General features: G+C 45.1%; 1 protein-coding gene and 1 long non-coding RNA gene across 2 annotated transcripts in view; one reads left to right on the forward strand and one right to left on the reverse strand.

Moving 5' to 3' along the window:
• Positions 1 to 8,580: 8,580 nt before the first annotated feature.
• Positions 8,581 to 19,367, forward strand: Chrna9 (cholinergic receptor nicotinic alpha 9 subunit). Its single transcript, XM_005074372.4, has 5 exons — positions 8,581 to 8,725; positions 8,984 to 9,129; positions 10,276 to 10,430; positions 13,681 to 14,213; positions 17,994 to 19,367. The coding sequence occupies exons 1-5, from the start codon at positions 8,581 to 8,583 to the stop codon at positions 18,533 to 18,535; spliced, it is 1,521 nt and encodes a 506-aa protein (XP_005074429.2). The 3' UTR covers positions 18,536 to 19,367.
• The window catches only part of LOC110341695, a 38,805-nt gene continuing 27,174 nt past the window's right edge, over positions 15,090 to 26,720 (reverse strand). The window contains exons 7-8 of the long non-coding RNA XR_002383675.2: positions 18,046 to 18,238; positions 15,090 to 16,762 (exon numbers count right to left, since the gene is read on the reverse strand). This is a non-coding gene — a long non-coding RNA (uncharacterized LOC110341695). The remainder of the gene's footprint in view (positions 16,763 to 18,045; positions 18,239 to 26,720) is intronic.

Consider the following 26,720-nt stretch of genomic DNA (forward strand, 5'->3'; position numbering starts at 1 on the left):
GCCTGTGCCCTGTGCAGAGCTCTGCAGGGAGTGTACAGTGACACCTGGTGGTTGGCAAGGCGAAGGACCTCAGCTTTGTTAGACCATCATGAATTTGAAATTACTTCTATAGTTTGTTTTGTTGGTTGAGAATTACAATCTTTGTTCCCATTTTTTCTCTCTGAAGCAATTGGCGTTGCCAGGAGTAGTTGTGTCTCATTGTCATGAAAAATCCTAGTAAACCATTTTAAATGCCAGGTCTTAAAAAGGTTTGAAGACTATCCATCTCAAATATATCTCTGTATATCTAGAAAACCTAACATAAGTTTTGACTATTATAGCTGACTATATCTAATCTGTATTTAATTATGCATTACATTTTTAAATGAGCTGTACAAGCACAATACCTAAACAAGAGGAGAAATACACACTTAACAAGACTGACCTTAAATTTGTATCAATAAACCAAAATCCATACCAGTGCAATGTATTCATTTCTTTATCATATCCCCCCTTTTTAGAAAGAGATTGACTGTGACCATTAACCATTTATTACCAACTTATCTAAATGAAAACAAACATTTATAAACAATATTTGGGAACTTGGGCATAGTTCTCTCCAAATTGCTTCCTGCTGTTTGAGGGTGCTGTCAATGTCACGGGGATCCTGAGAAAACCCAAAAACCTGGCCAAATCCTGGCTGTAGTAGTCTGAGGCTGCATCATTTCAGCTGTTTTGGATGTTGGATCACCTGGGCCACTGCTTCAGGGGGTCTTGATTGATCAAACCATATTAATCTGGAAGGAATTCACAGATTTTCATTTTCTGTGGAAACAAAAACAAAATCTATTTTCCAAAGTAACTTAGACTTAAATTAAGAATTCAAGGAATTTTCAAAATATATAAGTTGGATTAATCCAGCAGCATTTATAATCAAATGTCTTTTAGTAATTGTTGCTCCTTCCTCAGCAATTAAACAATTTAAATACAACACAATAACACAGTATCCAACCTCTTGTGTACTTTCCATCATTACATGGCTTTTTTATTATTCTATTTATTTTGCTTTTATTTTTTCCTTTTTTGAGACGGGGGTTTCTCTATGTAACTTTTGCCTGTACGCCAGGCTGGCCTTGAAATCACAGAGATCTGCTTGCCTCTGCCTCTCAAGTGCTGGGGCTAAAGGTGTGTGGTACCACACCCAGCTACTTTATTTCTTTTTAAACTACTTTATCCTTTTTCTTTTCTCTCCCTACCCTATGTATATTTTTAAACACATTACCAAAAAGCAGTTCTTGACTTTCATCTTTTGTTTTTAGAATCCCTTTTTAAGCCTTTGTCAGGTTTTATGTGGAAATTTGTTGCTGGAGCCATTTTGTTAATTATAAAACTGTTGAGCAATAGTTAGGGCTTCTTATTGGCTAACTCTCTCTTAATTATTAACCCATAACTACTAATCTATGTATTTCCACATGGCCTTATCTTATCAGAGAATGTCTGGTGTGTCCTGTCTTCCTGGTCTCTAAATGGCATCTCTTTTGAGGTCTCTATATAAACTCTAGAATTGACAGAGACATCTCACTGCCTGGACAGTCACCCAAAATTTCTCTGTAATGTTGGAGTATCCATCTTCAATCCATAGGCCATAGTGTGTCTGGCAGACTTCTCAGTGAAGCAAGAAATTGTAAACTGTCCACTTGTATTGGCAGTTTGTCAGTCATTTTTCTCTGTGTCCTGCAGAATGTCTGGCAGACTCTTCCATGAAGCAGGAACCCTGAAGGACTGTCCCATCATGTGTTTTCAAGTTCAGCAGTCACTTTCCTGTAGGTCCTGCATGTCCAATTTACACATCGTACAGTCAAACAGTCTAGGCAAGAGCAGTTTCTTGCCCAAATGGCTAGTCTCACCATATTGAAAGCAACTCCATATTGAGTTTCTTCAATGCCCACCCTCCTTTCTGACATAGTTGGTGTTGCCAGGAGCAGCTGTGTCTCTTTGCCATGAAAAACCCTAAGCCATTTTAAATGCCAGGATCTGTCTTGAACTCTTGAAATCTCAAAGCCCACCCCCAGTGACACACTTCCTCCAACAAAACAACACCTCCTAGTCCTTCTAAGTTGTGCTACTCCCTGAAGACTAGGTATTCAAATATATGAGCCTATTCAAACAACTACATTAGGGAATATATAGTTGAGAAAGGGATTGAGAGCTAGTTACAAAATATCCTGGGAGGAGATCAGTGTCCTTTGCCTGATACTGTCTTGTGTTTTCTTATTTCTCTTCCCCAGAATTAGCAACTTTGAGTAGCCTGGTCTACTCAAGTGACCAGTGATCAGGTGAACAAGATAGGAGGGTCTGTCTCGTCTAGACATGTCATTCACCCAACTCTTGCATGGTCATCAGAGAGACGGTGATGTAACTGTGACCACACAGTCTGCTGTGGAAAGAGGAAGTAGAGCCAGTTGGGTAAAAAAAGATCGGATATCCAAGAACACCTAATGAGGCAGCCAGAATGTTCCCAAGGAGAAGCCCCTTCTCAGCCCACAGTGAGGAGAGACCCAAGACTGTATGAGGAAACCAGAGGCACTGCCCTTGCACAGCTCTATTCCTTTAGGAGACTTCGGGTTGAACAGTGTGTGTCTTCTGACAAAGCACAGACATCAGAGCCTGCAGCCGTCCCCCGGATCACTCACCTGGCTAGATCAGATGCCCGGGATCATGTATCCACCATTCTCCTGACCCAGAAACTGCCTGGCCCTTCACACCTGCTCACATCTCTTTGTGAGCTTGGTTCTTGTTAGTAACTAAATGGGGTTTTTTCCTGGCTCCTGGAGCCCGTGTGGCTTAGCAGGGGACATCATTTTAACTTTTGTCGGCAACTTGCCATATGTCAACTATGTGTTGGGCAGTTCATCTGTTTTCTCTTGACTCCTCACAATAACCCCTCTAAGTGAGTGTTATGTCTCACTCTTACAAATCTACAAATGAGACTCAGGACTTATTACTCACACAGCTAATAGATGATGGGTCTGTGCCTTGATCTTGGGTCACAGGATCCTGCTATGTCCTAATGTTCTTTCTACTGCATTAGGATCCACAAAGATATCGGGGAGATGCTTCTGGGCCCAATTCAGCAGCAATGGCATTGACCTTGGTGGTGGCTACCCTTGAGGTAGGACTATCTATGATGCATGGCTACATACAGAAAAGTAAAATCTATCTATGTTCATGTTCTCAAGGGAATTTGCCTGAAATAGGTTAAAATATAACACAGAAGTATACTGAGAGTATAATGCTAAATAACATCTTAGTGTAAGTGAGAAGGAGGAGGAGGGATGAAGAGGAGGAAGAGGAAGTCAAGGAGGAAGAAGAGGAGGAGGAAAGGAAGGGGAGGAGGGAGAGAAGGATGAGGAGGAGAAGAGGAAGTAATATTATAGGTGAAGAAAAGGAGGAAGTTGATATCCTCAGGTAATGTTATAGATGATAAGAAATGTGTCTGCTATTTTTCATCTGTCCCTCCATTTGTTAACTCCTTAGTTTCCTTTTCTTACTCTACATGATTCATTTGCATACTCCATAGACATCTGATCAGCATAGAAGGCAGCATGGTCCCTGCTGTCCTGGAACTTAATTTCTAGTATGGAGACGGATGAAAAATGAGCAAGTGCATGGATGCGGCACACACTTCCTTGGCTCTCGGGTGTCGGGGAAAAGAAAAGTAGGACAATGGAGGAAGAGGATGCTGTGCAGTACAGCGACCTCCGGAAGGGACTTCTTACAAGGAGGCATGGCAACCGGAGGCAAGGCAGACAGGAAGGGTGTGGCTAAGGATACCCTTGACTGACAGAGGGGGACAGAAAGAGCCAAGGCTGGAACAGGGGTGGTATTGTGTGTCTGTGGGGCACCAGGGAGACCATCGAGGTGAGTGGAGGAGGTGAGGGAGAGTGTGCGGTGGAGGGAGGGTTCTACTCAGATGAAAAGTCGCTGAGCTGAGGCATCCCAGTGGATGGTGGTGGAACAGCACTGTGGAGACTTCGTGACTGTTACAGTACGTGTGGAGGGACTTGTGGGAGTTACTGGGCACTGCCTTGGACCAGAAGGAGTGGTGAAGAGGGTGAGAGGTGACTGGATTTCAGCTAGACACATTATACAGGCAGGGCAGCCAGCATCTGTTGACGATTGGATATGAGTGTTAGGTGCTGAACTGTGTACCCACAAATGCATATGACTATAGTGGGGACCCTCTTTAAAGAGGAAATTAGGGTTAAATGGAGCTGGGTGTGGTGGCACACACCTGTGATCCCAACATTTGGGAGGTAGAGGCAGAAGATTAAGAGTCTGAGGTAGCAGCAGCTATGGAGGAGATCAGCCTGGGCTACCTGAGACTCATTGTAAGATTTAAAAAAAAACACCTCAAAGTGAGGGAACCAGGAGGTCTGAGCCAGGCAGGAGGGCACAGGCCAGGCGTTTCAAACCTAATCTGCCTAGTGACCCTAGAAGCCTCCACATGGCACATGGGAGCTTTGGTCCCATGCGTTTCCAACTCCCCGTTAGAAAGTTTCCTGTATTTGGAGTCTGTGTGGAAGACGGTCTGAGTAAGGGCTGAGAGATGCTGAGTTTCTACCCTGGCTCAGCCCTGCACCTTCCCATGCCAGTGTGGACACTGTAACTCTCTTCTACCTGCAGGCAATGCCCGGTCTTCACGGGGCACTACACCCCAGCACTCTCCGCCTGACTGCAGTTATGTGGATTCATGAATTCAGTGACCTGTACCCCAGGGGTCAGTGAACCATGACCCACCACCTATTTTTGTAAATAAGATTTGTTCTCTTTCTTTCTTTTTTTGCCTGTTTATCTGTTTGTTTGTTTGATTGTTTTGAAACATGTCTAGTCTGGCACCTTCTGCAATCCAGAAATCCTCCTGCCTCAGCCTCCTGAATGCTGAGATCACAGACGTGTGAGTCACTGTGCCGGCTGTAAGTAAGATTTTCTCAGGACTCAGGCACTCATTCATTTTGCTGCTCATCTGCTTTCACAGTGTAACTTTCAGGAAGAGCGCGTGTCAAAGAGACCAGAAAGCTGAAAATACTGGCTGTTAGGGCTTTAAAGGAAGGATTTGCTCATCTCTGTGATAGGTTTAGACTGGGTAACTCACAATACACAAACAGACGAATACCACTAGGTGTGCTGGCTCATACCTGCTACTTTGTTTACAAAGGAGTTCAAGGTTGACCTGGAGCTCCAGAATACCATGCCTCAATACATCCTACCCACTCTCAAATATTATTACAAAACAACTCTACTGTGGGCTGACAATAATATTAACATTGTTGTATAAAAAGGACAACCAGGGTCTGGAGGGAGGGCTCATCAGGTAAAAGCACCTGATGCTCTTCCAGGGACCAGGGTTTGATTCCCAGCACCCCAGTCAGTCAGATGGCTCACAGCTTCCTGGAATGCCTTGAGGAACTCACATACACATGCTCTCTCTCTCTCTCTCTCTCTCTCTCTGTCTCTCTCTCTTTCTCTCTCTCTGTCTCTCTGTCTCTCTCTCTCTCACACACACACACACACACACACACACACACACGTTCACATAAACAAAAATAATAGTCTTTTAAAAGGGCAACAAGAAAATAGCAGGAATGAAATTCTAATTCTCTCACCCAAAGTACAAGCTATTTGTCAAATAAAGCAAGTGTTCTTTAATCAGGTCTATTGAGACAGTTAGGGTAGGGGGAGGGAGGGAGAGAGGGAAGGAAAAAGAGACAGACAGACAGACAGAAAGAGAGAAAAGAGGTCTTTTTGGAGGGAGAAGAAAATTAATCAAATAACCTTTAGCTACAGCATCTATCTGTCTATCCATCCATCCATCCATCCATCCATCCATCCATCCATCCATCCATCCATCTATCTATCCAGATATAGATACATGGTGTGCTTTTCCCAGCAATGCTTACTTATTTAACAGTTGTATAATCAAGTAATGGTTTTGGAATGGTTTCCCATGAAGCATTCATAATCATCCCCATTTTATAGATGAAAAAACTGAGGCATGGAGAGACTAAGTAATCTACTCAGAGTTCCTCAGCTAACCTGTCAGGCAAGGTGGTATATGCTTTTAATTGCTGAATTAAGGAGGTAGAGGCGGGGGGCCAGAACTTCTAGCCTCAGCTATATAGGAAGTCCACATTAAAAAAAATCCTCTCTAAGGCCATCTGCCTACTTTTCAAGCCTTATTGAACCTTACACAGTAAATTCAACTAATTTCTCCTGCTACTTAATGTCCTGGAAGACAGAGTTCCAGGTCTCTCTTTGTTGTTGTTATGACTTGGGCAGAGAGATAGCAGTTTAGCTGGAAAATAGCAAGTCTTGGAAAATATTTAGCAGCTATATCTCCTCCTCCCCCTGCCTGGTGTGTGTTGGGGGGGGGGGTTGGAGAGAAAACAGTGTGGGTGGGGATGGACACGGCAACACATGTGCATGCGTGTGTGTGTGTGTGTGTGTGTGTGTGTGTGTGTGTGTGTGTGTACATCACGGCACACTTTTGGAAGTCGGAGGACATCCTTGGGTGCTGCTCCTCCTACCTTGAGACAGGGTCTCTGCTCTTCTCCGCTATCCCATGAGCTCCAGGGAGTCCTCCTGCTCCCACCTCTTAGGAGCACAAAGACACAGACGCACATTACATCGCCTGGCTCTGTGGGTTCTGGGAATTTGAACTCTGGTCCTTGAGCTTGAGGCACATGGATTACCAGCTGAGCCACTTCCCCAGCCCTCCCATGGTGATTCTTGGAAGGAATTTACACTTAATCTTAGTCAAGAGACAGAGTCCATGTAGAATTTAAAAGGTTGCTTTGTATTTGCTGGCATCTTGGACTCAAGGCACCCCCCCATTAATTGATTAATTAGTTAAGCCTTGATTTAATTACACTTAGTTAGCATAAGAAGTGATCATCAGCTTTCTCATTTTTCTTTTTCTTTTTTTAATTCTAAGGGAACCACTGAATGGACAGAGTTGAGCACAAGAAACCAAAAGCAGCCACTAGGACAGCTAGGTCCATGTTCTCGGGGCTCTCCCCAGAGCCTGCTCAGAGCACTGTGGGAAGAAAAGACAGAACGAGTTTTAGCCTGCAAGCCTACTGTCACTTCCCCGCATCCAAAGCCATACTGTCCAAAACAGGACAGCCATGCTCATGTTGGGAGCATACTCGTTTGGAGTAGGTGGCCTGGATCCCTTCACTGGCCACTAGCTGCTGGACCTTGGCTTACCCACAGGAAAATGAAGTGTTAAACAAAACTCTGAAGGCACCCGCAGTCTTGGACACTGGAGAGCAGTTGTTTGCTGAAGGAAGCATGGTCCCAGGGCTGAGGACTTGTCACTGGATGACTAAGATTGGGGTGAGGGGAAAATAATGTCTTCTCAAAGAACAGAGGTGGGTGGACAATTAGAAACACATTCAGCTGACGACTTGGATGTCTGTTCCATGTGGGAGATATATTCCTGAAGAGGGATGGGGTGAGTCATTAGCTACCTGTAACCTGATCGAATAGAGCTATCCAGTTTCCTTGCTTTGATCCTAGGCAACCAAATTATCTTCATTTGGTTTCCATGGCAGTGTTTCTAGACAGGAGAACAGCCATGAGCTCCCAGACTGCAGCTGCAATTGGAAATTGGTGTGTGTGTGTGTGTAAAATTAGTTATGTGAAAAGTGAATGAAACTATATAAAATATCATTTCGGTGAAAAGGAGAAGCAGTATGGTGATACCATGATGGTTAGAAGTTAGTCTCATAGGATCTGGTTAGTGTTGGAAGCCTGGTTGACTTGGTAAATGAAGACACTCTAAATAAGCAAAACCGAGCAGAGGTGAAAGTCACTAGCATGCCGTCAATACCATCCTGCTTACACAGGTGTGGACTGCTAGCTTTGGGGGCAGGGATTATTATTTTCCCTAGTCAGTTTGCTCAGGGACACTCAGAAGGGCCAGGAAGCTTGTCCAGAGTTGTGGGGCCAGTAAAAGTTTGAATAGGTGCCACCACGCCCAGGCATTTGACTCCAACTCTAATTGGAAACACCGCCACTCCCTCTGGGGACAAATTTCTTCCCATCTAGCAGACCCTGTCACACATACATTCCTACCCATCTACTCTGCGAGATCCGCACCCAGTGGGACAATGAAAGAGGTGATCAGAAGCAGGGAGCAAAGAAACTCAATATCTACTTATTCTAGAGACCGGATAGTCATTTACCCTCCCCCTTCAAATGCTGTTAGAAGGGCAGGGTGGTCTCTGGATGTCCACTCTGAGTCTATAGTCATTCAGCGTCCGTTGGACTCTGCACCCAAGCTGAATCCAATTGTGGCAGGTGTAGCAAGCCCCGCTTCTGCTTACATGCAGTCTCTAGCTGGCAGGTGTGCCCTTGTTCCTGTTCTACCTTTTCTTTGGTCTGGATAGAGGGTAGCTATGCTCTTAGAATCCTCCCCATGAGTGGCGCTGCCCAACCAACCCCCTCCCTAGCTCCTGGCATCCCAGTTACCGGAGCTGCAGTCTCAGCTTACCAGAGGCAGGACAGGCAGTCTCCATCTGTTGCGTGACTACAGTGATGAGGGTGCTGTGTGTCCTTCCCAGACGGAAGTGGAAGTCCTTGTTATCTCGCTGGGGGCATTCCAGAGGCTGGGAAAAGATGAACCGGCCCCATTCCTACATCTCCTTTTGCTGGGTGTATTTGGCTGCTTCTGGACTCAGAGGTGAGAGTCTAGGTCCATGCTCCATATGGATGCCTCTAGAACCTTTTCTTTGGTAGGAGATGGGGTAAGGTCTGAAAGACAGAAGAGCGGACATGAGTACAGGGACATGATCAAACCTCTCGCTGACTCATGATGATGGGAGTAGGTAGGACCAGCCAGAAAAGGACCCCATCTTTAGCTGATGTGGAGCTGTCCCCCATTTCTATCCCAGTGATGTTCTTGTTTTGAAATACTGACCCCGGTGCTTTCTTTGAGCAGCTGTAGAAACAGCAGATGGGAAATATGCTCAGAAATTGTTCAGTGACCTTTTTGAAGATTACTCCAATGCCCTGCGTCCAGTAGAAGATACAGACACAGTCCTGAATGTCACACTGCAGATCACGCTTTCTCAGATCAAGGATATGGTGGGTAACGTTTGATGATGGCACTTTGGAAGGAGGACCACAGTGAAAACAAGCATTTGCTGCTAAAGGGAATGTCTTAAGGGGACCTTGGGACAGAGTGACATAGATTGTTCTGGGTACCAGCTTGCAGGAGGAAAAGGAGCAGGGAAAAGGAAACTTTCTGCTGAATGAGTCATTTCACTAAATGCTAATGTCACCAATGCTGCTGTCACTGATGTCACCTACAGTCTGGCCATGGACACTAACAGTCTAAGGCAATCGAAAGAAACAGTGTTGCATGTGGTATGGTTCTGTTCATAAAGTGTCCAAAATAGGTCTGTCCATTGAGACAGAAAACAGAGCATTGGTAGCCAGGGGCTTGGGGAGGGACCAGTGACTGTTTAATGGCTACGGGGTTTCTTCTAGGTGTGATGAAAATGTCCTTGAGTTAGATAATTGAGATGATCATACAGTGTGGTAAATTACTGGAAGCCACTGACAATTATAAAATGACTAAAATGGAGCTTTTAATATTTCATTTTAACTGTGTGTATATGTGTGCCTGTGTGTTCATTTGTGCATGTTAGTGCAGTAACTGCAGAGGCCAGAAGAGATCCCCTGGAGCTAGAATTACAGGCAGTTGGGAGCCCCCTGACATGGGTGCTGGGAATTTACCTTAAGTCCCCTGAAAGAGCAGTACACACATTTAACTCCAGTCTCTAAAAATAAGTCTTAGATGTTATGTGGATTTAATCACAATTTTAAAAAAGAAAGGTGTTTTAAAATGGCATGGCTGATTTCCTGTACATAAATATTTAACTATACAATGCTATGAGATTTGAATGATGTTTTCTTTTGCAAATGGTAGATATTTCCTGACTTCCTGGCTCAAGTGTATCATTAGCTGATCCAATTTCAGAGAAAACTGAACAATTGGTTCATGGAAAGATATGAAGTCTTAAATACCTGTCTCTTTTACATTCTGCTCACTACATCAAGGAGGCATTAGATGCAGCCTTGCTAATCAATCAACCACATAGAATTTTGGAATGTCTTGCTTGTGGGTTGAAAATAGATGGGCATTCTTGAGATTCCTGCTATCAAGACTAAGTGTCCCAAAGCTGAAAGCATGTGCTGGATAAAGTGACATTTGGATTCATTGCTCAGGACGAGAGAAACCAGATTCTGACAGCCTATCTGTGGATCCGCCAAACCTGGCACGACGCATATCTCACGTGGGACCGAGACCAATACGATGGGTTGGACTCCATCAGGATCCCCAGTGACCTAGTGTGGAGGCCGGACATTGTCCTGTACAACAAGTAAGTGTAAAGAGAAGCTTTTTCCTTGAGAGAAGCCTTCCCGCCAGCCTGGTTCTAGAGCCGCATCAGTCCCAATTAAACACACAGGAGGCTGTATTAATTATGAAGCTGTTGGCCTTGCTTGTTTCTTACTGGCTAGCTCTGACTTAAGTAATTACCCCATAATTATTAATCTGAGTATGTCTCTTACCGGAGAAGTTTCCGGGCTTCCTACCCCATGGCATTACATCTCGACTCCCTTGTGTTTCTTCTTCCCAGAGTCCTCCTGGACTCCTAGTCCCACCTATCTAGATTCCTATTGGCTCAACAGTGCTTTATTGACATAAGACTTCCCCAACAAGTAAGCAACTCAGACCAGACGATTCCCAGCAGTGAACCTACTGATGTAGTGGAAACCTACATGATGTCAAGAGGCATTTAAAACACATGCAGAGTATGAGTCTGTGTACCTAGTCCAAATCTCAGATGATAGGGTATCAGCTCCTAAAAGCCTAGAGTTGAAAGATGACTATCAAATTTTATATTCCCCTTTTCAGGTGCAAAATTGGAGGTCGTGTTAGTTTTTTAAGGAATAAACTATAAGCGCAGGCTTGGTGACCTGAAGAAGAGGCACTTGTCAGTTCACTGGAGAACAAAGGTGTCGGTAGGCTGCTAACAGGAACTTATTCCATGCCTCTCCCCCAGCTTCTAGCATTTGCTATCCCCCAGGTCCCTTGAGTTGTAGAAGTTCCACTCTGATCTTTGGCTTCATCTTCACAGGGGGTTCTCCCTCTGTATGTTCCATGCCCAAATCCCTTCTCTTGTAAGTGGACTTGCAGTCCAGACTGAGGTGGCCACCCTGTTCCCGCATGAGCTACATCTTAACTTGCTGTATCTACCATAGCCCTTCTGCTCCTCCCCCTTTCCGTCTCCTCTTCATCTCACATGGTTTTGTTTGTTGTTGTTGCTTGGTTTTTAAAGAGAGGATCTTGCTGTTTTGCTCAAGCTGTCCTGGGTCTGACAGTCCTTCTGCCTCATCCTCCCAAGTTCCAACCTAGCTCTGTTCTTCCATAAGGCCACATTCTCAGATGCTGGAAAGCTAGGACTTCAATGCAAGAATTTCTGGAGATACAACTTAACCTGCTCATGGTCCAAAGATTATGTGACAGAAACGCCACTAAGATGAGATAGAATGTGCCACGTAGAATCTGTCCTGTGGATTTCAGACCATAGAATGGAATCGAGGGAGGATGGCATCTTGGAACTTTTTTGGCTCTTCTCAGAGCAAGGGGCCTTGTGTGTGTAGGCACGGTTCGTATTTCTCAGACTGTAAAGTATACTTGGAATCACCTACAGCTTTTGACAAAACTCAGACTTGAGTTCGGTAGTAGTAGGGTGGGCCCGCAGTTCTGCATTCCTGCAGGCTCCAGAGGGCACTGGGTGCTGCTAGCCCACTGGTTACACATCCAGAAGGAGCCAGATCTCTGGCTCCAACTCAAGCTCAATGTCTCCATCTCCTGCCTGTTGTCGTGGAACCTCCCCTCTCTCTATGTGACCTAAACTCTTGTGGACTCAGAGGGATTCTTCTGTGGTTCAGATAAAAATGGAGGCTATTGGGGGAGGGCTCCTTGGGCAGAACCTCCTAGTGGACATGAAGACCCCTTAAAGAAGCAACAGTGATGGGTGGCAGCCTTGAGTTTACTCATTCCATACGCATAGCCCACCCAAAGGCATGACCTGCTGCTATCCATTCCCCATTTTAAGTGCCCAGGGGGATGTTCCATGCACCTTCCAAGCAAGCTGACATTTAAGAACTGAGATTTTTATTACTCTAATCTACCCCTTCTCCTCCTTCTCCATCTCCCCCTCTTCTCCCTCACTCTCCACCCTGCCTTCAAGAAGATGAGTCACAGAATCCATTGCCACTTTCACCCACAAAGGGAGAGCTGAGAATTCAGTTGACATAGATGATCTCTCAGCGTTTTCTGTGGGTTCCACCAATTCTCTCTGGGGAGCAAATGGAATAAACAGGGTTCTCCCCACCAGCATTACCGAAATGCTTCTTTGCAAGCATACACAGCCACTAAACTAAACCCCACCAGCGACTGTGTATTAGAGAAGCAAGCTATGTGCTCATAAGCTCATGCTGACAGTGCCCCTGTCTTGTAATGGCAGTGGAGGAAGACTAATTCCCTAAAGAAAATAGAGTTTTCATACCTAGAAATAGCAGGGGCAGATTGACAAAATAAGAGAAGATATCCTGAGAAATAGTTCATGATAGAATATCACTATTGCAAGGCATTAAGTGCTTGTGAAACCACAACTTGAATAAAGTAAAATCTTTAAAAACTCAAAAACAAGTAACTAGTTAAAGATGTGTTACAGTCTTTTATGCTGCGGAACATTTGTTAAATGATGCAAAGATGTGTTGCATTCTTTTATGTTGCATTTGCTTAACTCTGTAAAGCTGTGTTACTTTGCCTGTCTAAAACACCTGATTGGCCTACTAAGAGCTGAATGGTCAATAGCTAGGCAGGAGAGAGAAATAGGCAGGGCTGCCAGGCAGAGAGAATAAATAGGGAGGAGAAAGGTAGGGGCAAGAGAAGAGGAGAGGGGACTCCAGGGGTCAGTCACCCAGCCACAGAGCCAGACACATAATAAGAAGGAAAGGAAAGATATACAGAAATAGAGAAAGGTAAAAGCCCAGAGGCAAAAGGTAGAAGGGAATTTACGATAAGAAGAGCTGACTATAAACAAGTCAGACTAAGGCCCAGCATTCGTAAGTAAGGGTAAGTCTCTGTGTATTTATATGGGAACTAGGTGGTGGACCCACCAAAGAGCAAATAATTAAAAGTCAGCAATAGTGGACCTCTGTAATATTACAGATGCACGACTTTTTCCTATGTGTTTTCTAAATAAACACACTCAACGCTGATGACAGCAACAAAACCAGAGAATTGAATTTTAGCCGTGACAGACTCCCTTTTTTTCTGGATGTTCAGATCATGGGTAGCATTGGCTCAGGTTTGGAAGGAACACAGCAGAGATGCTTTATAAAGATGGTAAGGGAAGTGGTCCAGATGGGTCTCAGGAGGTAGAGGAGAGAGAAAGATGCCTTGGAAGTGATTCCAAACTCGCATGCCAGAGGGACAGAGAAATGGGGCCCACTGCCAAAGATGCTGAAGTGACAGACATGGGTGGTGAGGTGTTCAGGGGCAAGTCAGTAAGGTTCCTTAGCAAGTGCTTGTCATGGTCCCCATTTGCTCTCCAGAGCTGACGACGAGTCTTCAGAACCTGTAAACACCAATGTGGTCCTGCGGTATGATGGGCTCATCACCTGGGATTCACCAGCCATCACCAAAAGCTCCTGTGTGGTCGATGTCACCTATTTCCCCTTCGACAGCCAGCAGTGCAACCTGACATTTGGTTCCTGGACCTACAACGGCAACCAGGTGGACTTATTCAATGCCCTGGACAGTGGCGACCTCTCCGACTTCATTGAAGATGTGGAATGGGAGGTCCATGGCATGCCTGCAGTGAAGAATGTCATCTCCTATGGCTGCTGCTCGGAGCCATACCCAGACGTGACCTTCACTCTCCTTCTCAAGAGGAGGTCCTCCTTCTACATCGTCAACCTCCTCATCCCCTGTGTCCTCATATCATTTCTCGCTCCTTTGAGTTTTTATCTCCCAGCAGCCTCAGGGGAGAAGGTCTCTCTGGGAGTGACCATCCTATTGGCTATGACTGTATTTCAGCTAATGGTGGCAGAGATCATGCCGGCCTCAGAAAATGTGCCTCTGATAGGTGAGTATATACTCGGAGCTTAGCTTTGCAGCAGCTGGGATGGTGTGCGTGCCTCAAACTGAAACAACTGGTCTAATGTTTTCACAAAATCCATTCAGTGCCTGCGGATGGCATCTTTGCCTATAGGCATGGCTGTTTGAATTGAATGGTCCACTAAATACTGCAGTAATATAACCTGTAACCAAGGGTTGAAGTGGAGGCTGAGGCTGCCATGCCTGCTTCTATGCTGTTCTGAGACCCCTCCACTGTCTTTAACACCTCCCGCCACGGCCACCAAGGGGACCCCTTCAATCCGACACCTCGATATGCTGCTATAAAAGATGCTTACTGGAACCCAAAGTAAACTTAAGTTTTAGTTCCTTAAAATAAGGCACAGGTAAAGTTTTAGAACTCGGGGTCATGGAGAACAATAGTCAGCAGGTGCTGTGTGACCATCTGTTCACTACAGAACCCACTTACCCAGTATTCAGGCAGTGATGCATTGGTTTTTATAGACATATTCCTTTTTTATTTTTATTTTCTGGGGGACAGGGTCTCATGTGGCCCAGGCTGGTCTTGAATTTCTGCCTCCATCTCCCAAGTTCTAGGATTACAGGTGGTACCACCACACCTGGATGGTTTTCCCTTTTATGTTTTTTTTGGGGGGGGTTATGAGACAGGGTTTCTCTGTATTGTTTTGGAGGCTGTCGGTCCAGCCCTGCCTCAGCCTCCCGAGTGCTGGGATTAAAGGCATGCGCCACCACCGCCCGGCGGTTTTCCCTTTTATGTCTCTTTGAAAAAACACAGACACACAAATAGAAACACACAGATACACACACACACACACACACACACACACACACACCTCCCTAAAATGAACACAGGTTTTCTTCTCCATTAGTAAAGAAAGGCATAGGTGTCCTGGTACTTTTATTACTTCTCTGGAGACAGAAATGAGTGACACTGGTTAGGAATGGAGACAGACACCTGCCACCTAGCACTTGGGGGCAGAAGGAGAGAGTTCAAGGACTACCTCAAACAAAACCGAGATCCAAGCCATAAATGATAACTCTGTCTGAAGTGGAATCGTGGACAGGTCCCTCTCTTCCTTAGCAGTGACATTCAATCACAAGTTGGTACGTTTCTAAAGAGAGATGACTCACAAGAATTTGGGGAGCATTAATCGTTTCTATGGTTATGTGGGATCTGTCTTTTAGAATGTGTATACACGGATTTTTGAGAACCTGTGTTAAAAATCACAGCGTTTTATTTGCAGCACCTGTGAAGTGTGCGCCTTTGGTTATCATTGTTATTGGAGACAGCATCTCACCATGCAACCAGGCTGGCCTTGGTCTTGGGTTTTCATTTCTCCTGCATCAGTTTCCCAAGAGCTAAGAGCCACCATGCCTACCTTTAGGCTCCCAGTCTCTCCCCCCAACTCCACCCTGCCCTGTGCTTGGAGACTGAACCCAGGGCCTACGCGTGCTAGGCAAGAGCTACAAACCCAGCCCTTTCGCTCTTACAGTACACAAACATGTTTACATGTTCTGAAGGACAAGCAGCATTTCATGCATGTTTCTGGCCTATACTCCCTTTATAGACAATCAGGAGCTTTTAATAAATAATAAGTGAATGTTAAACGTTATTACGGGTGACGTTCCGGGATGGATAGCTGTGCTGAGCCATCCTAACCTTAGAACCTTTGCTTCAGATCAGACTGGACTGAGGTCAAGGCCGCAGGTGCCTCCCAGCAGAACATCAGGAAAAATTCATCGTAACAAGCCATGACTGCAAACTCCAGGCACTGGTTTAGAGTTTGGGATGGAGGTCACACCGAGTCATTTCTGACTCAGGCCAAGACCAGAATTACATCAAGGCCAGGTTATTGCCAATCATAATAAACCTGGGACTCCACGGCACTGCAACACTGCCTAACTGTCCGGGAAACTCCCCATGAGTGTCCCTGCAACTCCCCACCACTCAGAAGCCACCGCTGGCCCTCCTCTGTGTAGCTTCTCTCTCTGTCTTGCTCACTGCAGCTGTCGCGCAGTGTATGGAACAAGCTCCACTCTGTCTTCCGTTGTTAGTAAATTCATTCACAGCTCCTTTGTGACAGGCCTGCCGACGCTGTCCCAGGCAAGGCAATTGCCAAGCATCTTGTCTCCATCTGTAAGATAACTGCATGAGGTTTCCCTTTCACCCATTAACGTGGTGAATTACATCAATAGGCTTTCCCGTATCAAATTTTGGACTCCTCAACCAGAGCCTCCTTTTTCTCGATATATCAAGATGCTCTGGGGACTGGTGATGTATGTCAGTGGAAGAGCACTTGCTAACAGGCAGGAAGCCCTAAATTCAACCCTGAGCACCAAAAAATAAGTAAATAAAAAGACAGCAGGGAGATGCGGGTACAGCTCGGTCAGTAGGGCGCTTGCCTAGCATGAAGGGTCACCTCAGGAACCCAGACATGGTGAATCATGTCCGTAATCCTCAGCACTTAGAAGGTGGAAGTTTAAGGATTAGAATTTCACGATCAGCCTTGATCAGCCCCGGCCAACATGAAACTCTATCTGAAAGAAACAGATAAATAAATAGAAAGATATTTAAAAGTTCCATTACAAAAAAAAAAGCTTTTCCAAGTATGTCTGTAAGAGAGATGAGTTACTATTTCCTTTCCTGCCATCTTTTAGGATTAAGGCCTGCTCTCTTCCTCTCCTCTCCCCGTGAGTGACCTTATTAAAGATTTGCCAATTGTGTTAGTCTTTTAGAGAGGGCCTCTTTGTCTGTTGGGCAGGCTAACCTTTACCTTCTGGGCACAAGCGCCCACCTCCACCCACCTGAGAAGCTGGGATTACAGGTGTCAATCACCGTGCTCATCTTATTCCTCTCTCCAAAAGCTTGCCCTTGTTTTTATTTGTGGGGAATGAGGGTGGGGTGGGTGGGTGCTCATGCCCGTGCACTCACATTTGAGGTCATGCTGAGGCAGGAGCAGGCCCACTCCCCGTTTTGCTCTCCATCTTACTGCACTGAGGCAGGGACTTTCCCTTAAATGAAGTTGTCCATTTAAGCTAGGTTGGCTGGTCAGTGAGGTTTGGGGCTCTACCTGCTACTGCCCTCCAATGCTGGGATTATAGGCACAAAGAGTCATAGGTGGCTTTTTACATGGATGCTGGAGACTCAAACTCAGGCCCTCACACTTGGCACAGCAGGTGATCTTACCCACTGAGTCATCTCCTCAACTCTGGGCTCTAACTGCTAGCTTGTTTGTTTGTTTGTACTGTTGTTCAATATTTGTTTCACCAATCTGTACCCTTTCCATGTCTTTCCTCGTGTCCCCTTTTCATGAACATTTAAATGCCCATTTCTTGGGCAGTAGTGATTGTGTCCCATGACAATGAGGCCTGGAGGTATTCTGAGAACAGGTCAAAGGCCATTCGTTGCTGATCTGGTGAGACTGACTGCTTTTTTTTTTTTCACATCCTGGTAAACATGTGAACCTTTTGAATTAGAGTCAAGGATGGCACTGAATACTTTACAGATATCATTTATGGTATATCTTACCATATTGTAAGTTGGACACTATTGTTAACATTTGCTTTATAGAGTTTAAAGTTGGAGTTCAACAGGCTTTTATGGTTAGTTCTGAGTTTCATGGGTGGCGAACACTGGACTTCAGATTCAAAAGTCTCTACTGCTGACCATTAGGGTAGACCAGTTTGTGTAGGAAAGGTGTTTGTTTCTTTTTCATCAACTATGAAGAGGGTATGAAAATGAACTTATTTGGTGCCACTGTCATTCCAGGCAAATACTACATAGCCACCATGGCCTTGATCACGGCCTCCACAGCCCTTACCATCATGGTCATGAACATCCACTTCTGTGGGGCCGAGGCCCGGCCAGTGCCACACTGGGCCAAGGTGGTCATCCTGAAGTACATGTCCAGGATCTTGTTTGTCTACGATGTGGGTGAGAGCTGCCTCAGCCCCCGACACAGCCAGGAGCCAGAACAAATCATGAAGGTTTATAACACACTCCCAGGGTCCAACCTGAAAACATCCAGAAACAAAGACCTTTCCAGAAAGAAGGAAATGAACAAACTCTTAAAGAATGACCTAGGGTACCAGGGTGGAACCCCTCAGAACACTGATAGCTCCTGTGCTCGCTACGAAGTGCTGACGAGAAATATTGAGTACATTGCCAAGTGCCTCAAAGACCACAAGGCCACCAACTCCAAGGGCAGTGAGTGGAAGAAGGTTGCCAGAGTCATAGACCGGTTTTTCATGTGGATTTTTTTTGTTATGGTGTTTGTCATGACCATTTTGATCATAGCAAGGGCAGATTAGGACCAAAGAGAAAGGAGTGGGTTGGTGGGCATTAGATACTTGGGAAAAATCTATAAAATTCCCCTGTGAACTATTCCAATGTTTGAGTCTGGTTGCTATTCATATGTAATTGAGGGGATATGTTGCATATGCTTTTATTTTTAACTTCGATCAATATCATAGCTGTGTGTCAGGGGATCCAGACTTTCAAGGGTACAGAGATGAAGGAAATGAAAGGACCCTTTTCATAGCCTCCACAATGGTGAGTAGCAGGCCTCAAATTTACATAATTCTTTATCTCTCTATCATTGTACACAATAAAGCAGTCCATTTCTGCTTAAAATTTAAAGCAAGAAAAGACAAAACAAACAAATTTTCTCTAAGTCCTTAATAAAACATTTTTTTTTTGCAAAAGGAAAGAGTTGCATATACTTCGCATGATAGATGCCTCAGGGCATCTTGTAATCCAGGTCTCAGATGGCAAATTAAAGATTTTGTTCTGGCTAGTTTATGGTGAGTACACCACACCTGTAATTCTAGCACTGGGGAGGCAGAGCCTGAGGACCACCCAAGTGCAAGGCCGGCCTGGTCTATATGAAGGCTACATAACAAGATCCTATCTCAAAAATAAATTAATTAATAAATAAATAAATAGACACAACAATAACAACAGCAAGATTTTTGTCCCACAGAAAGTCTGGTGTCAGATATTAAAGGGAAAGAGTTTGTTTTCATAACAGTGATCCCATGAATGTTACTTTGTACTCTAAAGATAAGGTCATTGCTATATTAAGTCTTTAATTAAAATAAGATAGTTGAGGTTGTGCTTGTAATAAGTCTGTGGTCAAACCAAGGAATCAGCCATCTGAGCTCACTCATTCATTGTCTGTCAGTCACTCTGCCTCCCCCCCACTCCCACTACCTGCACAAAATAAGGGTATGACTTACATTTGTATGGGTGTCAAAGCTAAGCTCTGCAGAAGCAGGTCAGCTCTGATGATGACAATCCTGTGACCTAGACAGGCAGGCATTGGCTCTTCCTTCTCAGGGGAAGAAACTGGGGTTTAGGAAGGCGGTTGTTACTGTTTTGCCCAGCTGAGTGACATGTGGGCTGAAATTCCACTCTCAATACTATGGGTCTAAGTTGGACCAGGCCTGCTAAGGTCATGAGAGAGTATAGAAGAATAAGAGAGACCGAGAGATTCTTACTCTTTTGTTTCTTGTTTGTTTGGTTTTTATTTAGTGTTTCTGGGACAGGGTCCTATGTAGCCCAGGCTACTCTCAAACGTACTTTGTTGCCTGTGTTGACCTTGAACACTGACTCTACCTCCCAAGTGCTGAGATTGTAGGCATGTGCCACCACACCTAGCTTCTCATTCTTAATTCTAGACTTTCTGCCTTAATTCGCATTCCTTAAAAACAAAACAAAACAAAAACCCACTTTTAAAACTATTGTTTTAAAAACAAAAACCAAAAAGCTCACACACACAAAAAAACATCTTTACCTACTGAGTCATCTCACCAGCTGCTTAACTTACTTTCTACACATCTCAACTGCTCCTCTAGTTTTAATCAAACGTGTCTTCAAAGATGTCCATGCCCTAATCCTCAGAATTTGCCAGCTCACTGATCAAACAACCCCAGACCAGATTTTTCTTGGGTTACCCAGTATAGTCACAAAGGACGTTTTAAACAGAAGAGGAGGCGAAAGGGAACGAACCCAAGAGATGGCAGGTAAGAAGGGCTCAGGCAGTGCTGCAGGTCTCGAGAACTGGGAACCCTGGGCCTCCCATGTCCAGCATCTAGAAGCTTGAAAAGCCACGGGCACTGGTTGCCCCACCTGTTGAGCACACCAAGACTCATGCAAACTCCAGCCCCTCCACAGCTCTAAGATGGTGAGTAGGCAAAAGTTTGCGATGACCTGGTATAGAAACCCACTACACTGGCCAACGCGTGCTACCCATGTTCTGAGGTTTAGAAGTGGTTTACATGTGTTTTATCAAGGTTCATTTGTTGGTGGCTTGGCTTCCAGGGTGGTGATATTGGGAGCTGATGGAACCTTTAAAAGGGGAGGCCTAGTGGGAGAACCTTAAGTCAATTGAGGGTAATAGCACAAAAGGAATTGTGGGACCCCAGTCTCTCTAGCCTCCTGCTGGGAGATGTGTTCTCTTGATCCCCTACCATGCTCTTCTCACTGAATCTGCCGTGAGGCGAGGGAGCCAAAGGGACTCTCATCAGAACCTGTGCTGTGGGGTTTGATCCATAAGCCTTTAAAACCCTGAGCTAAATAAACCTCTTCCATAAAAAAGTGCCTGCTCCAGGCATTTCATCGTACTAACGCAAAACTACCTTGTGTTCTTTCTCCATATTTACATTATTTACTTGGGATAGATTTGTCTGTAGTCAGATTGAGGGGATCTTGCTGAGCCATGCTCTTTTTTTTTTTCTTTAAAGAATTTTACCTAAGAAGCATTGGGGACTACAAAAGAATTTTAAGCAAGGGGTGACTGACGCTCATGTTTCAGGAGTGACCCTGAGGTCATAACTCAAGGACTGTAGAGAGAAGAGGCAGGGAGAACTGTCAAGACTGTCCTTACCAAGGCCGAGAGGTTGTAATGACGGCTTTGACACCAGAGAGACATGAAGACAGATCAGAGATCACAAATAAAGTGACCGAGAATACATAAGCTTGGTGACCCGTTGGCTCCGGACTGTAACGTGGAGTAATCTTGTGTACACTGTGAAGACGTGTTACTCAGATTGGTTTAGTAAAAAGGTGAATGGCCAATAGCTATGCAGGATTTTGGAGGCAGAGAGGACACTGGGAAGGAGAAGGGTGGAGTCGAGTGGAGACACAGAGGAAGCAGGTTGGACAGTACGTAGACCAGCTAAACGAGCCTCGGGGCAGCACACGGACTAATAGAAGTGGTTTAATTTAAGTTTTAAGGGCTAGCTAAAAACAAATCTAAGCTATCAGCCGAGCTTTCATGTGTTGTGATTTGGGAGCTGACTGGCGGGACAGAGAAAAGTCCACTTACAGAACTGCCTAGGAAATGAGTTTGAAAGAGATCTGAGGAAGAGAAGAAACGAGCCCAAGTTGAGTGTTGAGGAAACTGCTCAGCGGCAGGCTGGAACCCAGGCTCAAAGGGGAAAGGCAGGGCCGTGCCATCAAAGCAGAGACCCGAGTCAAGCCTGGCAAGGTGAACGGGTCTGCTCACAGCCTGGCAAGACTTAAAATGCCACCAGCCACGTTGCTTGGTGAAGTGCGCTGGGGCCTCCTGAGGTCCTGCTCTTTGTTCTTTCTCCTCTGCTGCCTCTGTGTCTGCTGTTTCATCCACTGAGGCTCAGACCAACCTTCGCCAACACAGCCATGGGCAAACCTGGCAAGCAGACTGTCTTAGGCAAACTGGAAACACAAGTTCTAGGATCCCTGAAGCAATGGGAGTGAGGCCACTCGTAATGTCACAGAGGACAGGGCCAGCAAGGAGCTGGGCATCTCTTTATTCTTCCTTCCAGGTCATGCCTTTGAAATAGGATCTAGAAGTTCATGAGCTTGTCAATAGATCTAATCCTTCCCAGCCCTTCGAAAATAAAGCTGGGACGAAGCTTTCCTGGCTTTTGTGTACCTCTCTCTTCCTCTTAGCCAACGTTCCCCTGGACATGTAGGGCTCCGACAGACAGATGCCATGTTCCAAATAGGATAACCCAAAGAGGGTTGAACAAAGGGCTGTCTGCAGGGGTACAGACAGGAGAGCAGAGGCGAATCATAGGCCTGGCAGAGTAATTGCTGCTGGGGCAGAGAGGAGGCTGGAGGCCATCATCACCCGAAGCCTGGACTGAGAGCAGGGAGTTCTGACTGAGCGCAAGCCCCATCCCATGTGAAAGGACTTGAGAACTATACACCACTCCCCGTCCCTGCTACGAGCTCCTCTCATGACCTACCAGGGTCAAATACAACAGTCCAAGAAGCCTGTGAATGATGCCACCGTGTCCTTGGGACAGAGAGCTGAGCAAGGACAGGCAGAGAGTGAGTGATTCTGGGCAGCACCTGGGCCAGCCCCTCACGCTCTGCCTTCCCTGTACATTTAGGACTTGGCATTTCTCCCTACTGGAGTTTACAGCAGGCTTGGTGTTGCTGGATGCCCTGGAGACCTCTGAGGCCTGTGTCACAGTCCACTGCTTCCTTCTCAGAACACTCTCCTCTCACCCTCTGTGTGGCTGGTTTCTTAAGTGGCTGGTTTCCTGACTGTCTTCAGGTCCCCTCCTGCTGCTACTGATTAGGACCCTTCAGTGCTCCATCCTTGGTTCTCTCCTCCACATCCCATGTTTGACCATTACAGCTCTCCCAGTCACTCTAAATCTCTCTGTCCAGTCCTGGTCTCCTACTACCATCAACCCCCAGACAATCTTTATGTCATCTGGGACACCCCTCCCTACAACTTAAACATCTCATGGTCTTCATGTTCAACATATCCCAAACAAGGCTCATAGTCTACACTGAAGCCCAAGTCTATCCCTCCTCCTCCATTCTTGGTGTTTAGCTCTAGAGGAGATGGCAATCTGCGGTCATCTGAAGCGCCTGAACCCATATGAAAAGACTTAGAGGGATACACATCCCCTTCATCCTCCATTATCCAGGCTAAAAGTCAAGTAGCCAGTCACTATGGATTCTCATCCAACCAACATGGAACCAGTCACTGGTCCTTTGCATGTCTGTCTGGCTCTCTGTAAGCCTCCAACAATGGCCTCATTTCAGGCCTTAGTCGTCTTTGAGTGGTTGCACTGGTTTTTACCCCTCTTTCTGCTCCGTCTTCCTCACTACTGCCAAACTCATCTTGGGACTCTTCCACTTAAAACTTTTACATGGCAAACGGAATGCTTACAGGATAAAAGCCAACTTCCTTAAAGGGATAGAGATTGAAAAGGCAGGTTTTGTTTTCTGCCTCTGCAAGAAGTGTCCTTGCGTTCACCCCACAGGTGTAAATTGTCTTCTTGGCGTAGAAGATGCCCATCTTCTTAGGGCTTCTCTTGCCCTTTGAGGTTCTGAGACACCTGGGAAAGCCATTAGGGTCTTTGTAATTCTTGCTGTTTGCTAGTGAAAGAGAAAGAAGCAGCCTGGCTTCCAAATCTGGGTTTGTAACTCAGGTTGAGCTAGACACATAAACTCACCCATGACTCCAAATCTTGAAGTGTGCATAGACAAAGGAGAATCAAAGAGGAAAAGGCGAGAAAGATACGAAAAAGGTGACTGCAAAGCCTCTTGTGCCAGAAGAACCTGGAGATGATGGCAAGAAAATTAAAGTGAAATCAAGGCCAGGCCTGGTGGCTCACACTGTGTGAGCACCGGGGAAACTGAGGCAGAATAAAGTTGTGAGTTGGAGACCAGCTTGGGCTACACATCAAGACCTTGTCTCAAAAACAAACAAAAAATTGGAATTGGACTGCAAATATTACGCTCCTACCCCTGCCAAATTCAATAGACTTGAATAGAGAAAGCAGAAACGAATCTCAGTCTGTGCAAACATTTAATTATGAAAATGGGAGTCATTTAAATCAATAAAGGTAGGCTACCTACCAGAAAATAGAATAAAACCAGGCCTTTGTTTATATAATATACAAAAATTAACTTAGGATTCTCTAAGGCAGGGGTTCTCAACCTTCCTAACACTGCAGTCCTTTTTAATACAGCTAGCTGCTCATGACCTCCACCCATAAAGTTATTTTTGTTGCTACTTCATAGCTGTAATTTTCTACTGTTATGAATTGGAATGTAAATATCTGCTACGCTACTCCTGTGAAAAGGTTGTTTAGTCCCCAAAGGGGTCGAGACCCACAGGTTGAGAACCATTGTTCTAAAGTTTCAACTGTAAAAATCAAGACCTTGGGGGCTGGGGAGATGGCTTCATCTGAAAGTCCCTGCTGTGCAAGCATGAAGACATGACTTCAGGCCCCCAGACCCCAGGTAACAGTGGTTATATACACGTGTACTCCCGGAGCTGGAAGGGGAAAGGGTTGCAGAGATGGATGCAGTCCTGAAAGTGACCAGCCAGCCTAGCCCAGCCGGTGTGCAGCAGGTTCTGCGAGGGTCTCTTTTTATAGAGACAGACTACTGAGAAATACATGACCAAGGCTGTGTACCGGTGTGGAGAGGAAATGGCTGAGTGAAATACGTTAGAGTCACAGGATGGACTGTCACTTAGTCACCAAAAGAGAGCAATGATGAATCCGCTGATTGGAAAACAGAAGTGAATAATGACAACGCACACATACAAATATCACCGATTACTAGAAAAAAATGGGGAAAAATAAGAAAGAGATACTGACTGATGCAGGCTAAGAGAGAAGATAACAGGAAACTAAGCAAAAAGAGATGACATTATTCAACAAGCAGAAAGAAAACAATGTAAGGAACTTAAAATTTCAACTTTTTTTGACAAATATGCTACATGGTACTTCCAAGGGATTGTCTGCAGGGTGTGTAGACCTCAATATTCATATTTAGAACATACTACTTGTCCTTTTAAAGTGTCACAGCTGTATCTTCTCTTAGACTGCGTCCACCTCTCTGGTAGGGATAGTGCAGATTTGTTTTGTTTTGGTTTTTGTCTTCACATTGAGTCTTCGCACTAGGCTTTACTTGATGGTTGTTATGACCAAGTGCTACTAACCAGTGGCTTAGAGCAATTACAGTTTATTTTCTCATGGTTCCGGAGTCTAGAAAATCAGAAAGAAGTTGCCGGCAGGAAGCAACTGTCTTAAGTTTCCAGGGAAGAGCCCTTGCTTTGCCTAGCTCCCAGTAGTTTCCCACAATCCTTTGCATTCCTTAGTTTGTAGCTCTCTCACTCTGGTCTCTCACATACTCATCCTGTGGGCTCCTTAGTTTTCTCTCCATGTGTTTACAAAATCTCTTCTCATTAAGGACACAAAGACTTCAGCATGACCTTATTCTAACTGACTGCATCCTGAAAGACCCTATTTCTGAATAAAATTACATTCATAGATGTCAGGAGTTAGGCCTTCAACATATCTTTTTTGGTGATTTCTAGTTTCATTCCTGTTGCTATGAGAAAATACCCTGACCAAAAGCAACTTCGGGGAAACAGGTATTATTTTAGCTCAGGGTACAATCTATTTCTTCAGGGAGGTGACAGGTGCAAGAGTGTATGAAGGTAGGTCACATTACATCCACAGCCAAGAGAGAAATGGATGCTGCTGGGTCCGGCCAGTATCAGCCCATAGTGGTCTGGGTCTTCCTGCACCAATTAATTAGGGCAGTCTCTCACAGACATGCCCACAGGCCTACCCAGTGTAGACTATCCCTCATTGAGACTATCTTCCCAGGTAGTTCTAGGTTTTATCAAGTTGATAAAAGTTAATTAAAGTTAACCATAACAGAGGACACAGTTCAATTCATATCAGATAGGCAGTACCTGATGAAATGACTTTTTAAAAATTTAATTGAATTCACAGAACCTTCATTTAAAAAATCGCAGAAATTTGAACAATGAAATCTTTATGATCTGAAAAAATGTAGTAAAAGCAAAATGTAATTATTCATAGCAATTCAATTGGGATAGTGGAATTAATAATAATAATAATAATAATAATAATAATGAATAATATAGGTAAGTTAGCCAAGTGGGATGTGCCCAGTGGTGCAATAGTAGACTATTTACTAAATAATAAACTACTTTCTGATGTGATCTGAAGCCTGCTCCTAAGGAAGGAATTTACATCTAGTATTGTAAAGCTGGTCAGAAGTTCATGGCTGGGGAGAAACTGGAGAAGCTGCTGCTGCTGTTTTGTTAAATGGACATGATGTGCCCATCAAACTGCTTCTAACTAATTGCATTTCTATCCATAGGCTAGTGCTGCTCTTAGCTTTGGTCAAAGAGCTTCTCTTTGCCGTGAGCGGTGATAACTGCAGAGACTCATAACCGCTCAAAGGGACGAGAATAAAGTGAAGGCTGTACCGCCACCCCCAAGTCTCGGGAACACTGCAGAAGATAGGGTGGGAAGAGCGTAAGAGCCAGAGGACAGGGCGGGGTGCTGTAGAACACCATCTTCTGGCACGAGATGAATGTTGCACTTGAATTCACAATCACTCTGGCGATCTTCACTGGCACGAGACTGGACCCATCAACATGGTGTTTTGGAGTAGGGAGGGGCTCATGAGGCCCCATCCTCCTCTGAGACTTAGTGGTTG

The sequence above is a fragment of the Mesocricetus auratus genome, unplaced genomic scaffold (assembly GCF_017639785.1).
Source record: "Mesocricetus auratus isolate SY011 unplaced genomic scaffold, BCM_Maur_2.0 Super-Scaffold_100006, whole genome shotgun sequence".
Classification (NCBI taxonomy): Eukaryota; Metazoa; Chordata; class Mammalia; order Rodentia; family Cricetidae; genus Mesocricetus; species Mesocricetus auratus.

Bases quoted from the DNA above. Each gene is read 5' to 3' on its own strand.
- Chrna9 (XM_005074372.4), top strand. From the start codon at position 8,581: ATGAGGGTGCTGTGTGTCCTTCCCAGACGGAAGTGGAAGTCCTTGTTA. The intron at 9,130-10,275 runs GTGGGTAACGTT...TTCATTGCTCAG, and splicing joins TTTCTCAGATCAAGGATATG to GACGAGAGAAACCAGATTCT. The intron at 10,431-13,680 runs GTAAGTGTAAAG...TTTGCTCTCCAG, and splicing joins GACATTGTCCTGTACAACAA to AGCTGACGACGAGTCTTCAG.